Source organism: Papilio xuthus, unplaced genomic scaffold, assembly GCF_000836235.2.
Source record: "Papilio xuthus unplaced genomic scaffold, Pxut_1.1 DF827570.1, whole genome shotgun sequence".
NCBI classification, from domain to species: Eukaryota; Metazoa; Arthropoda; class Insecta; order Lepidoptera; family Papilionidae; genus Papilio; species Papilio xuthus.
The window spans coordinates 882,062-894,004 of NW_013531079.1; the positions used below are offsets into that span (position 1 = coordinate 882,062).

The window sequence follows — 11,943 nt, forward strand, 5'->3', positions numbered from 1 at the left end:
AAGATCCCTTGCTCCGTTCTAGAGATACCTTCAAACAAACATCCATCTAAACATTCGCATTTATAATATTAGTAAGATATAAGCTGATAATAATGATTTTTCTTGTTGAAGTGCTAAGTTATTGCTAAGCTATAAGCAACAAGATTTTGTGGAAACTTTTCTTTGTTTCTTTGTCTATATTTCTCATATTCTTCATATCTGGGACTGGTGATCAGCATGAGAGATAGTAGGATCCTTTTCTTTATACTTTTAATTATGATTTTCAGGTATACAGTGGAATGGATAGGCCGTGAAGGTCTGGAGACGGAAACCCACGGCGAATATCTCAATCATTTTATCTCGCACTTCTACAAAAACATTATCAAACTAGTTGACAGGTAATTGTAATCTATAAAGGTAAAAGTTCAGTTGTATCACCTGTTCTATGACTAAAAATGATAGTCAAAATATCATATTGAGTATTTAGCAACGCCCTACTTCAAAATGGAAATCAATGAGTCTGATTGCCAAACATTATACACAAGACAAGAACCACTAATCGTTTACCCAAATAACAATCAATGTAAGTATCTGTTACCTGATAATCTTCTTTCATAAAGTATTATTCCCAGGGCCATGCGTAAAGAAGATAGCAGCGCCCAAGGCCAGATTGTGACAGAAATCTTACAGCATCTGCATGCCTGTAACAATTCCGTCAAGGTCTTCCACGGTAGAGAAGACGACCTGCTCTTCATTGAAAATTACATGAAAAACAGCTCTGATAAACCCTTGGTGCTTTATGGCGAAGGTAAAATACTAATGGATAAATCTTACTAAGATTATAAATGCGAATGTTTAGATGGATGGATGTATGAAGGTATCTCCAGAACAGCTGAATGGATTTTGATGAAATTTGGCATACATATATAGTAGAGTTGGGAAAGCACGTAGCCAACTAATTACGTTTTTTTAATACCGCGCGGACGGAGACGCAGGCGACAGCTAGTAATCTATAACTTCACTTGTATATTGCTTTTCGAGTATGCTTCCATGGTCGTTTGGAACCAGATGTTTAAGAATGCTGTCCAATTAAACCACGATTTTTGATATGATATTTTGAAATAAGAAAAAAAATGAATGCAACCTCGGACAAAGTGCTAGTATAGCTATTCAAAGGGGGAACGCTGCCAGTATCTTCAGAACCTTGCCTAAAGGGACTCCTTTTAATAATGTATTTTAGTTAATTATTCGTTTATAATATTTTATTTAATATCATAGAGTTATATTATAGATCTTGATATCTATGTAACTTGAATATTAAGAAAAAAATACGAAAAATTGATATCCTCATTATTCAATTTGCTTTAATGTATCTCTCTTTCGTTTTTTTTTACAGGTGGTTGTGGAAAAACCAGTCTCCTAGCAAAAAGTTCGGCGATGTCCTTAGCTACATGGTTTGCTGAAGTGCGACCAACCAATGTGATTAGGTTCCTTGGAACCACTCCCGACTCGAGCGCTCTTACTCCGACATTAATATCGATCTGTCAACAGGTAATTATAATTTTAGAATCTTGAACTGATTCCAGAAGTAACATATAAGAAGATAACAGTGAGAAGTTTTACCACAGATTTCATACAACTTCGCATTACCCTTTGAGAGTATCCCGGATGACTTGGTGCCGCTAACAGCACACTTCAAGCAGATGCTGACGATGGCAACGCAACAGCAGCCATTACTGCTATTCTTGGATTCAGTAGACCAGCTGACGGGAATAGGGACAGAAAATAATAAGGTCTCTTGGCTGCCGACAAGATTACCGCCGCATTGCAAGGTAAGATCTTCGAACTAAACTTTTCAACATATGAAACATAATTTTCTTGGTATACTTATTTAAATTTGTCGCAAAACTAAGTGGTAGTAGGAGTCGTCCTAAAAGGATTTCTACCGAGGAGATTAGTGAAGTTCCCTAGAAGGACCCTATCAAGAGAATCCAAAATCAAGATGCATTATGTGTTGATGTACACATGTTTAAGAAGGGAGAGAAACATGCCAAGAACTGGAAATGGATTGCTACGCTAACAACCGATCCCTGTGGATTAGTCATGAGGTGTTATTGTTGTAGATAATCGTGACTTGCGCTTGCGAGGAAGCTAATCCAGAAGTATCAAAAGAGTACGATGTGCTGCGACGTATGATCGACTCTGAAGATAACTTCTTAGAAGTGAAAGCTCTAGGAGAAGACCTGGCGATGCAAGTTCTGAAGTAAATAACTTAACAATAGCTAAATTAAAATACAAAATTCGTACGAGACAGGTTAGCTTTGTTTGAGGTCCAGTCATTCGTAATGGAAGGATTTGGGACATATATTATGGTTTTCATATTTTCTAGCTCTTGCACAATTTTTCAAATGTATGCAAATATTTATTTTTGGCTATTTTATTAGATTATGGATGGCATCAGCAGCTAGAGATTTAACTAACTACCAATGGAGACTTGTATCAAACGCGATTGGACAATGTTCGTTGCCGATATTCGTTAAATTGGTTTTTGCTGAGGTATGGAGTACAACTTTTTATCACAATAAGATGCTTAGTAAATTTTAAAGCTTACTTATAGTTCTTTACGTGTGATTTATTGTAGGTATGCCGATGGAGGAGTTATACCAAACCTCAGGACACACATCTTGCGTCCACAGTTATGGATTCTATTATGATGCTGTTTGAAAGAATTGAGAAACAGGTATTCTTGCAATATACAAATGTATGAAATCTTGTTGCCAGTTTTTAAATTGTCTTAGCTACAGCTGTCACGTTCTGTCTACCGAAAAGTGGATGGCAGAGGTTCGTTTGGCCAAGCCAACTGGTGATCCGTGGTAGAGACGTAGGCAGAGGCCTCATCTCTACTGTAGAGTATTCTGTAGAGACGTAGGTTGTACTGCTAAAAAGAGAGAGCCAGAGAATGTTTCGTATATTATATTTTTGACTGTTTCCTTTCAGCACGGTCGTCTGTTAGTATTCCATGCGTTGGCTTACATCACAGCAGCTAGGAGTGGTCTCTCAGAGACTGAGTTAGAAGACCTAATTTCACTGGATGACAAGGTCCTTGATGATGTGTACCAATACCACTTGCCACCAGTTAGAAGAATTCCTCCGTTATTGTGGACAAGGTATAAGAAACACTTTATCTTCTTAGATTTTTCCTTATGGCCTTTCTGCACTGTTTGTACTATTCCATACATCTCTATCAGCTGTCATATCTTAATTCACTTCTTTCTTAAACATATCCTCCTTCACAAAATTTAGCAATACTTCCTTCGATCCTTCCCATTATTGACTGTCTTCTTACCAAGCCTCTATGTTAAAGAATTCGTTTTACGAACCTGTCAAATGATTTTATTTACAGAATCCGCAACGATCTTCCTAATTATTTGTCGGAAAGGGAAGCGGATGGTGTCTCTGTTATGAACTGGTATCACAGGCAGTTTAGAGACACAGCAAGAGAAAGATACTTCAAGAACATGAATATGGCCATGTACTTCCATTCTATGATTGCTGATTATTATTTAGGTGAGTTTTTTATTCATATCTTATGCTACTAGTGATTTCAACGTAAATGAATAAGCTTCGATATACTCATTATAAGTAATTAAAAATATATTAGAAGAAAAGCTTAAATGAAATATATTATCCTAGTCAAATTGAAAGGAAAATATCGAAAATCGGAATATTTATTGTTTTCTAGCGGTCGCCCGCGACTCCGTCCGCACGGAATAAAAAAAAACATAATTAGTAGCCTGTGTGTTCATCCTGACTGTTTTATATATAATACATATACCAAATTTTATCGAGATCCATTCAGCTGTTCTGGAGATACCTTAAAACAAACATCCATCCATCTAAACATTCGCATTTATAATATTAGTGAGATTAGTAAAATTTGGTCTGACTACCCTTGTTTGACCGCTAAATGAGTCACTTATCTTCTCATATGAAATCTTCCGTAAGGGGAACGATATAAAGACTCTAATTGCTTTAGCAGCACGATGCGTTTTTGTTTAGCTGTACCTCATTTGTTAATAAAAATTCTTGCAGGTATTTGGGGCGGTGGTATTCCGAAACCATTTAAGTACACAGAGATCCAGCGGCACAGGTTCAACTTGGCAGATAAAGAGGGCATCGCTGATAGAAAGGTCCCTTTACAACCGTTAGTCTTTACATCAACCGATGGGTCTTCAAAAAGATACAACTTAAGGAAGGTGATTGAGCATTGGATACTGTTGTTGAAACGAAAGTAACCATAAATCTAAATAATTTGGGAGACTTCCAAACAAAGGAATTTCAGGGTTCATCATCAGCTAACTATACGTCCCCACCGAGGGGCTCGAGGCCTACCCTTACTAAAGGGTGATTAGGTCATAGTCAACCACGCTGGCAAAGTGCGGGTTGGTTGGCTTCACACATATCTTTGAATTTCTTCTCAGATATGTGCAGGTTGCATCACGATGTTTTCCTTCACCGTAAGAACGTCGGATAAATGTAAATATGTAAATCGGAAATAGAAAAACACATTGGTACAGGGCGGGATTCGAACCCAGGACCTGTAGCTTGCAAGTCAAATGCTTGACATCTGAGCCTCCGACACTCTGGGTTCCGACGGATTTTAGGGTTATCCCAACATTTTGAGACAAGTTAAGACAAAATGCATTCGCTGTAAAGCGATTCCATAACGAACTTCAAAAATGCATGGAACTGACAATAAATTTCTATATGTCTAAATCCCCTGAAAGTCGAAACTTTGGCTCATAGAAAAAAAAATAGAAAAACAAAAGGCAAACCTATAAAAATACTTATAAACCCAACAAATTGCCAGATTTAAGATCGTTGGAAGAATAGTGTACAATTCTTAAATCAACTAACTTAATTCAACCAACAATAACAGAAATATTAATTTGCTATAATTAATTCGTGTTCCATAAACATTAGCGATAAAGTAAGAAATTCCACATTTCTGCTACAACATGCTGTATATGGGCATTATATAAAACTAGAACATACTGTATACAACTTTTTTATTAATAAAACAAGAACTTTACACTTCCTAAATGAATTAATTGAAGATATTTATCGTAAATATGTCTCAAATTATTTAACTAAGCAATTAATTAATAGCACCATTCAACCTAAACAGTCCCTTAGTAAAGACTTCTCAATCTAAATCAACACTAAGAGCATCATATTTTTACCATGAAACTATAACTGCGACAACTAAGAAATAAATCTTTACCTTTCCAGTTTGGTGAACTTCCTTTCCATCTGGTCCGATCGAAGCGCTTTACAGATCTTTACGCAGAAGTTCTATTCAACTACGAATGGTTACATGCCAAGTTAAACTGCTGTCCCCTGCAAGCTGTGCTCGCAGACTTTGAAGATGCAAAGCTTCATGTTAGCAAGGATGCTGTAAGGTAAGATGGTACAATGCTATCAAAGATTTATTACTTAAACTTGCTTAATTCAATGAACTTGTCCTTTGAAATAGATTAGTTTAGTCAACGTTTTCGAATTAGTCGTGGAATGTTTTTGAAATATTCAATAGGTAGGTCTTCTATTATCCTATAATACCCTATGCAAAGAGAATCACCCATCCCATCTTTGTTTTAACGTATCATAATCCTGACACTATATTACAGAAATAAATAAAAGTTTCTCATACTTCTACAAGTATCTTGTTTCATTAAGGCTAAACCTTGACACCACTAAAAGCAATCGGGTAATAGCATAATTAGTAACCTATATAACCCCTCTTTATACCTAATTCCAGAGAACTTATGCTAGTAGCAGACGCTCTTCGTTTGGGTGGAGCGATCCTGGGAGCATATCCTGACATGCTAGCACCACAGCTGGTGGGCCGACTGCTGCCAGAAGCTGCTAACAATCCTGCCGTGTCGTCACTTCTGCAGCAGTGTCATGATGTAGGGAAGAATCACTGCGCTTTGCTGCCATCACATCACTGTTTGCATACACCTGGGGGACCTTTGAAGGTGTGTCTTTTACTTTGACTTTTGGGAAATAAGTAAAACGGACTCGTAGACGAAAGCCATAACGCATATAACGTATTTGTTTGAAGTAACCACCGCTTTCTGTAAATTATGTATACTTTTCTTAATTGTTTTCCAGTATTCCTTAGAAGGTCACCAGTTCGCAGTATTCGCGTTTCGTCTGAGCTCCGATAAGCGGTACGTGGTGTCAATATCTAGCCGTGTTATCTCCTGGGACCTATCAACGTCAGATCTCGCTCGCGATCTGTGTCCGCAATTGGAAGGAATTTTGCAAAACTTGGAGCTCTCACCAGATAATAAATGGGCTGCTGCATCAACTAATAATTCTGTGGTGAGTTACGTAATTAAGTAGTTAGTGAAATTAAGTATAGCTTCAAAGTTATTTAATGTTTATAATGTTAAATTTTATTTGTAGTCGATGCTGTTGAACATGCTGACAAGCGAATATGTCACCATCGACAATCCTTTGGATGAAGGTAATGATGTGATGATGTAATTATTTAATATTTTAAAATTAAATTACTTAGTTTGTGATCGCAGATCTAGAGACAGACCCAAATCAAGATGGAAAGAACCAAGCCTCACACTAAGACGTCGAAGACAGATGGAAGTGGAGAGACTGATTAGGCAAGTCGAACCCACCACCTTGTGGGATACGAGCTAGACAGAGAGAGAGACAGAGAGACTCTATGGCCGAATCATTATAAAGACCTATGTCTTCATCTACTCTTTTTCTTATTCATTATCTTCTCGTTATAGGTGAAACTGTACGCGGTGTGTACGTGTTGAATCACCACATGTTTATCTATGGCCCGCGGTCCTGGGTGCAGTACAACATGCGAGGAGAGCTCGAGCAGACTGTCTCAGCTCCTGACACCGGACCATATGATGACGTCACTTGGGAAATTCTCTGTAATTATCCTCTACCTTTTTTTCATATTTAGCGTTTGATTTTGTGTTATTTAATTGCTTGCCAATTGGAAAAATTACAGAAATGGATTTCTTAAGCACTCAACTGTTGTGGACCCATTTTGGTATAGGTTTAAATTATATTAGGTTTATGTTTAGTACTGTAACTGTTCCAGCAATGGAGTTCAGAGACCTGGAGAACTTCGTACTTATAATGTGGAGCGGAGACCTGGATGACGACAGACTGCTGGTACAGTTCCAGAAGAATGGAACCTGGATGCAGCCCCTGAGGTGCAGAGGCGCGGTGACGTTCAACAAGTATTGGACGAAGATTTACAGCAGTGACCCGGAAAGAGGATATCAGGTACAATATTAAACAAAACACAAGTAACATGTTTTGTCTTTTTGTAGAGATTAAACCGCAAAATCATAATATGGGGCCCACTAGTGATGTATCGGTAAAAATTTTCATATCAACATCTTAAATCATTGAGAAAAGTTATTGGCACAAAATCGACCAGAATTTGGGATTACTTCTTACTTTATGAATGGTACAAAAGAAGTAAGTCTTTAATGTTGTAGATATCGGTGTTCGAGCTGAACGAAGAGCAGCAATGTTGGGACAAGGTGGAAGAACTTCACCACAAAGAGACCGATACTGCAGAGGCCATGCTTCAACTTAAACGAGGAAAGAAAGATAGAATGTTACTCGGTAAGAATATTTGCTTTAGTGGTAGAGACAACGTAGATTAGGTAAAATGGAACACGCTATATTTTCAACACAACTGTTTTCTTTCAAAATTTACTCTTTTGATTCTGGTTTCATTATGAAATCGCTTAGCCATCAGTTTATAACTAGTTATTTAGAAAAGTATATAAATATATTCTCCAAATTACAGCTACGACGACTTACAGTTTCGTAGTTTGGGACTTCTACAATATAATCCCAAGAGGTAATCATGTTGATGAAAGACAGAGACAAAAAAGTGATGGGAATGAGAAGAAAGAAGAGGAGGTAAGTTTTGAACTACTCCAAAATTCCTACAAACCCTCAATATACTTACTAATATAAATTAATCGTTTACCTGTCACTTTAGGAGGAAAAAACAGATGTCCTAACAGAAAAGGATCTACGTCAAGAAGGAATAGTACTAAAACTTCCTCACACCATTCGTAATATCTCAACCAAGATGACCCAGTCTAATTCTTTCATGGTCAGCAACAATAACACTTACGCTGTGGCTGGAGTCAGGTAATATTATAACATTAATTAATTATTTTTTGTAAACTCTACACCCCTCACCTTTTACCACACGTCTCCGTTTACAACTCATCATCTTTTACGACACCTGAAATCAACTTGAACTACAAATCATTGAATATTTATTTCACGTTTTTGGACACAGACAAACTGCCTAGCGGTGGTTATAATACTTAAATTGTTGATTCCAGAAAGAATCTGTACGTTTGGAGTTTGGAGACAACAAAGCTAATTAAGATCCTGGACGCCCATTTCGGGAGGATCGTGCAGCTGGAGCCGCTGACTGTGGGTGCCTGGAACAACGTCATCACCTCCTCCATTGACCGCACTGTCAAGATCTGGAATATTGATAACATCTTTGAGCAGGTCCACAAGATCGATCGACAGGAGTTACCCATTGATGCTATTAGGTTGGCCTTCTAAAATTTTTGCTCAATTTTTATAAGTGTGGAAATATTAATGATGATTAAAATTTGCACACTTGAAATAGCTCAAGAGACATGTATGTAATTTTAAATTATGAGAGATATGCTTTCACGGACGTTCTAAAATTCATGGCAGACGAGTCTTGGCAAATATGTAAGCACATTAATTTCATTAAAGCCTTTTACAAATATGTTTTAATATATAATTCCCAGGAATATAAAAAAGCAAATTCAAGACCATCCCTTCCCTTATCTTTATATATTTAAATAAATTCAAATGACGAAAGTTCTCAATTTCTAGTAAGATTTATAACTTTTGTCTATTCTTTCAGTCTAGCAAGAGACAAGCAGCTAGCAGTGACAGTGACCCGAAGTTGCTGGGGTCTTTGGGACACCAGCAGTGGCAGACTGTTGGCACAACTAGCTGACGCCCCACTCGGTGCCATCGTGACACACGCTGTCATCACACCAGTTGGTGACAACGTGGTGACAGCTGAGTCTGGGAATGTCGTGATATGGGATATTGCTGAAAAGCAGGTATTATTGAAATTTAGATGTTAAGGGTGGATGCAAAGGAGGTTATCTCTGCATAGTCTGAGCTGGCTCCTTTTGCCATACTTTTCTCTTTTTTTTATAAATCAGTGCTGTGTTTTTCTTTCTTTTATATCTGTGTAGTAAGATAATATGACGTAGAACTGTGAATACAGGATATAAGTAGCTAACTTCCAATGGTGGAGGAACTTCTAGAATAAAAGTAGCTTTTGTTTAAAATGCTGCTTAATAGTTACGAGTTTAGGGGATTAATTGGAACTGATGTATTATAGGTGATATTCAAAGAAGAACAGAAAGGCGTGAAGCAAGTACTCTTATTAGATGACGGAACTAAATTTATAACAATTTCAATGCAAGTATCCACAGATAACATTGATAATATGGCCGTGGCTGTTATCATAGCCAGGTCAATACCAGGTAAGTTTGGTTGCAAAGGTCTTGACATTATATTACCAGAAAAAAATAAACTGTTCTTAAACTTGCTATCTTTAGTTCAGATATATAGTAAAATAGATTTAGTTTTGTCTTCTTCATCAGAATATATAAAACAAGGAGATAAAACCTTCCCTGCATTAGGGATGACTAAACATTAGTCGACAACGTTGGCCTAGTCCGTTGACTAAGCACACTTTGAATATCAATGCAGATATGTCCAGACATACATTCCATCATTTTGGCTAGATATACTTATTTATAGGTCTTTTATCTTTAGATGGAGAGAGGATCTACACAACAGATTACGAAGTTAGAGGCACAGGGTACAAGGCAGCTGTGGTATCAGCAGATGAACATCATATTGTAGCTCCAGGGATAGACAAAACTTCCAGAGAATGCCTACATGTGTTCCACGCAAGGACAGGCACTAAACTTCACAGGTTAATTTTAAGATTGTCTTGTAGTGGAACACTCAGAATCACTAATTGAGCGCTAAGTTATTCCCACAGTTCCTTAATAATTCTGTTATTTACCAATTTTCCCAGGATTTCAGTAAAAAACAGTGGAATTAAAGACATGCAATCGATAGTGGCATTACCTCACAAGCCACACTGGGTAGCCGTAGTCGGCAATGATAAGGCGGGAATACTTGATATAAAAACTAAAAGACACGTCAGGTTTGTTTATTTTTAGTATACAAAATGTGGACTATACTTTTTCTAATTTTTAAATTGTGAAGTCAACCCGCACTTGGCCAGCGTGGTTGACTATGGCCTAATCACTCTTAACTTAGGGTAGGCTCAAAGCCCCTCGGTGGGGACATATAGTGAGCTGATGATGATGATGAAGTGGACTTGGGAAGAGAAGGGACGAGATGAATGAAATATCCTATTTTTGTACAGCCCATCCTCAAAGATTTTTTTAACATATTTTAGATATCAGTAATCTATTAACTTACTTGCTCGTGTAGCAGTATCTTCTCTATTTTAAAGAAATTAGGGGACCGTTTGTTGTTTGTCATCTCTGACCACAAAAAGTGAGCTTTATTATTTACTTTTTTTCTAGATTCGTACCACGTTGGAACGGCGCTTGTACTAAAGATGGTAAGATAGGATTGTGCGCGCCGTCACGCGGTGGTCTCGACCTGATCGAACTGAAGCGAGGCACATCACTACAGCAGTTAATCTCAAGAGCTGCAGAGGGCGTCTTCTCCATTATAACAATGTTCAGCTCTACTGACCAGTATGTTTTTTACTATCACAGTGGTAGGAAAACTTTGAGGGTTTTTAGGTAAGTAGACTGCAATAGACTACATAAGACTTGTGTAACTCTTTTTTGGATGAGTCGATTTCTGTACATATATTTTTAAACATTGTAGGTTATAAATTCAAAAAAATTATGGTCCAAATGTTAATCGTGGTAAAGACAGAGGTAAAGATAATTGGGACATAAATAAGAAAGTAATGAGATTGTATGTTTAATATCCAGATTATGTAAAAGATATGTGTAGATGGGAGGAAATTCTTAACAAATATCGTTGTCCTTGTTCAACAAAGTGAATGAAAGAGAGACAGGAATAACTATAGTTCCAACACAAGCACATTTAAGTAATTTCAACCAAATTGATTTTTATTTTCCAGAACTGTGGACGGCAAAGCTGTCGCGGAGTACCGAGCCCCCGCCGAGGTGACTGGCGTGGCGAGCGCAGACGGTGGCAAAGCTGTAGCTCTTGGCTCTCAAGATGGATGTCTTACTATACTTAACATTGTAGATCCTCATGAATAAGCACATGTGACTGGATGCCTAGTCCACTTTCCATTCCCAACCTTTTCTTATAAAAAAAGGATGGGAAGGGGTAGTTGATTTGATGGAGGAGAGCACGCGATCGATTGACTCCTCTGTCGATTTAAGGTAGCAACGCATTTGCAATTGCGGATGTCTACGTCATTTCGCTATTTCGGCTAGTTCAGGTGGCGGAAATGATAAAAAAAAACATATTATCTCACTATGTTACGTCTTACTAATATTATAAATGAGAATGTTTAGATGGATGGATGTTTGTTTGAAGACATCTCCGAAACCGATGCATAGATATCGTTGATATTTGGCATAGATGTAGAACATAGTCTAGAAGAACATATAGGCTACTTATTATGTTTGTTTTTAATTCCGCGTGCACAGAGCCGAGAAACAGCTAGTACGCTTTAAATTAAAAGAACTATAGAACTTCATTGCTGTGACTCTTTCCCTTTCAATTTCTTTGACGAAATAGAGACAGCGATATTTTCGATCTGACGTCAGTTTTCTATAGTTAATAAAATAGATG

General features: G+C 37.4%; 1 protein-coding gene across 1 annotated transcript in view; it reads left to right on the plus strand.

Moving 5' to 3' along the window:
* Positions 1–11,434, plus strand: part of LOC106118489 (NACHT and WD repeat domain-containing protein 2) — a 45,746-nt gene extending 34,312 nt beyond the window's left edge. Inside the window, exons 7-32 of the mRNA XM_013313149.1 lie at positions 267–377; positions 612–787; positions 1,376–1,530; positions 1,608–1,811; positions 2,103–2,242; positions 2,424–2,535; positions 2,621–2,719; positions 2,977–3,146; positions 3,383–3,546; positions 4,072–4,235; positions 5,272–5,441; positions 5,798–6,017; positions 6,154–6,366; positions 6,451–6,511; positions 6,795–6,947; positions 7,121–7,308; positions 7,527–7,656; positions 7,844–7,959; positions 8,042–8,196; positions 8,397–8,615; positions 8,963–9,167; positions 9,455–9,599; positions 9,895–10,057; positions 10,163–10,294; positions 10,683–10,907; positions 11,258–11,434. Coding sequence (XP_013168603.1) covers positions 267–377; positions 612–787; positions 1,376–1,530; positions 1,608–1,811; positions 2,103–2,242; positions 2,424–2,535; positions 2,621–2,719; positions 2,977–3,146; positions 3,383–3,546; positions 4,072–4,235; positions 5,272–5,441; positions 5,798–6,017; positions 6,154–6,366; positions 6,451–6,511; positions 6,795–6,947; positions 7,121–7,308; positions 7,527–7,656; positions 7,844–7,959; positions 8,042–8,196; positions 8,397–8,615; positions 8,963–9,167; positions 9,455–9,599; positions 9,895–10,057; positions 10,163–10,294; positions 10,683–10,907; positions 11,258–11,402 — 4,135 coding nt within the window. The 3' untranslated portion in view covers positions 11,403–11,434. The remainder of the gene's footprint in view (positions 1–266; positions 378–611; positions 788–1,375; positions 1,531–1,607; positions 1,812–2,102; positions 2,243–2,423; positions 2,536–2,620; positions 2,720–2,976; positions 3,147–3,382; positions 3,547–4,071; positions 4,236–5,271; positions 5,442–5,797; positions 6,018–6,153; positions 6,367–6,450; positions 6,512–6,794; positions 6,948–7,120; positions 7,309–7,526; positions 7,657–7,843; positions 7,960–8,041; positions 8,197–8,396; positions 8,616–8,962; positions 9,168–9,454; positions 9,600–9,894; positions 10,058–10,162; positions 10,295–10,682; positions 10,908–11,257) is intronic.
* The last annotated feature ends 509 nt before the right edge of the window (positions 11,435–11,943 follow it).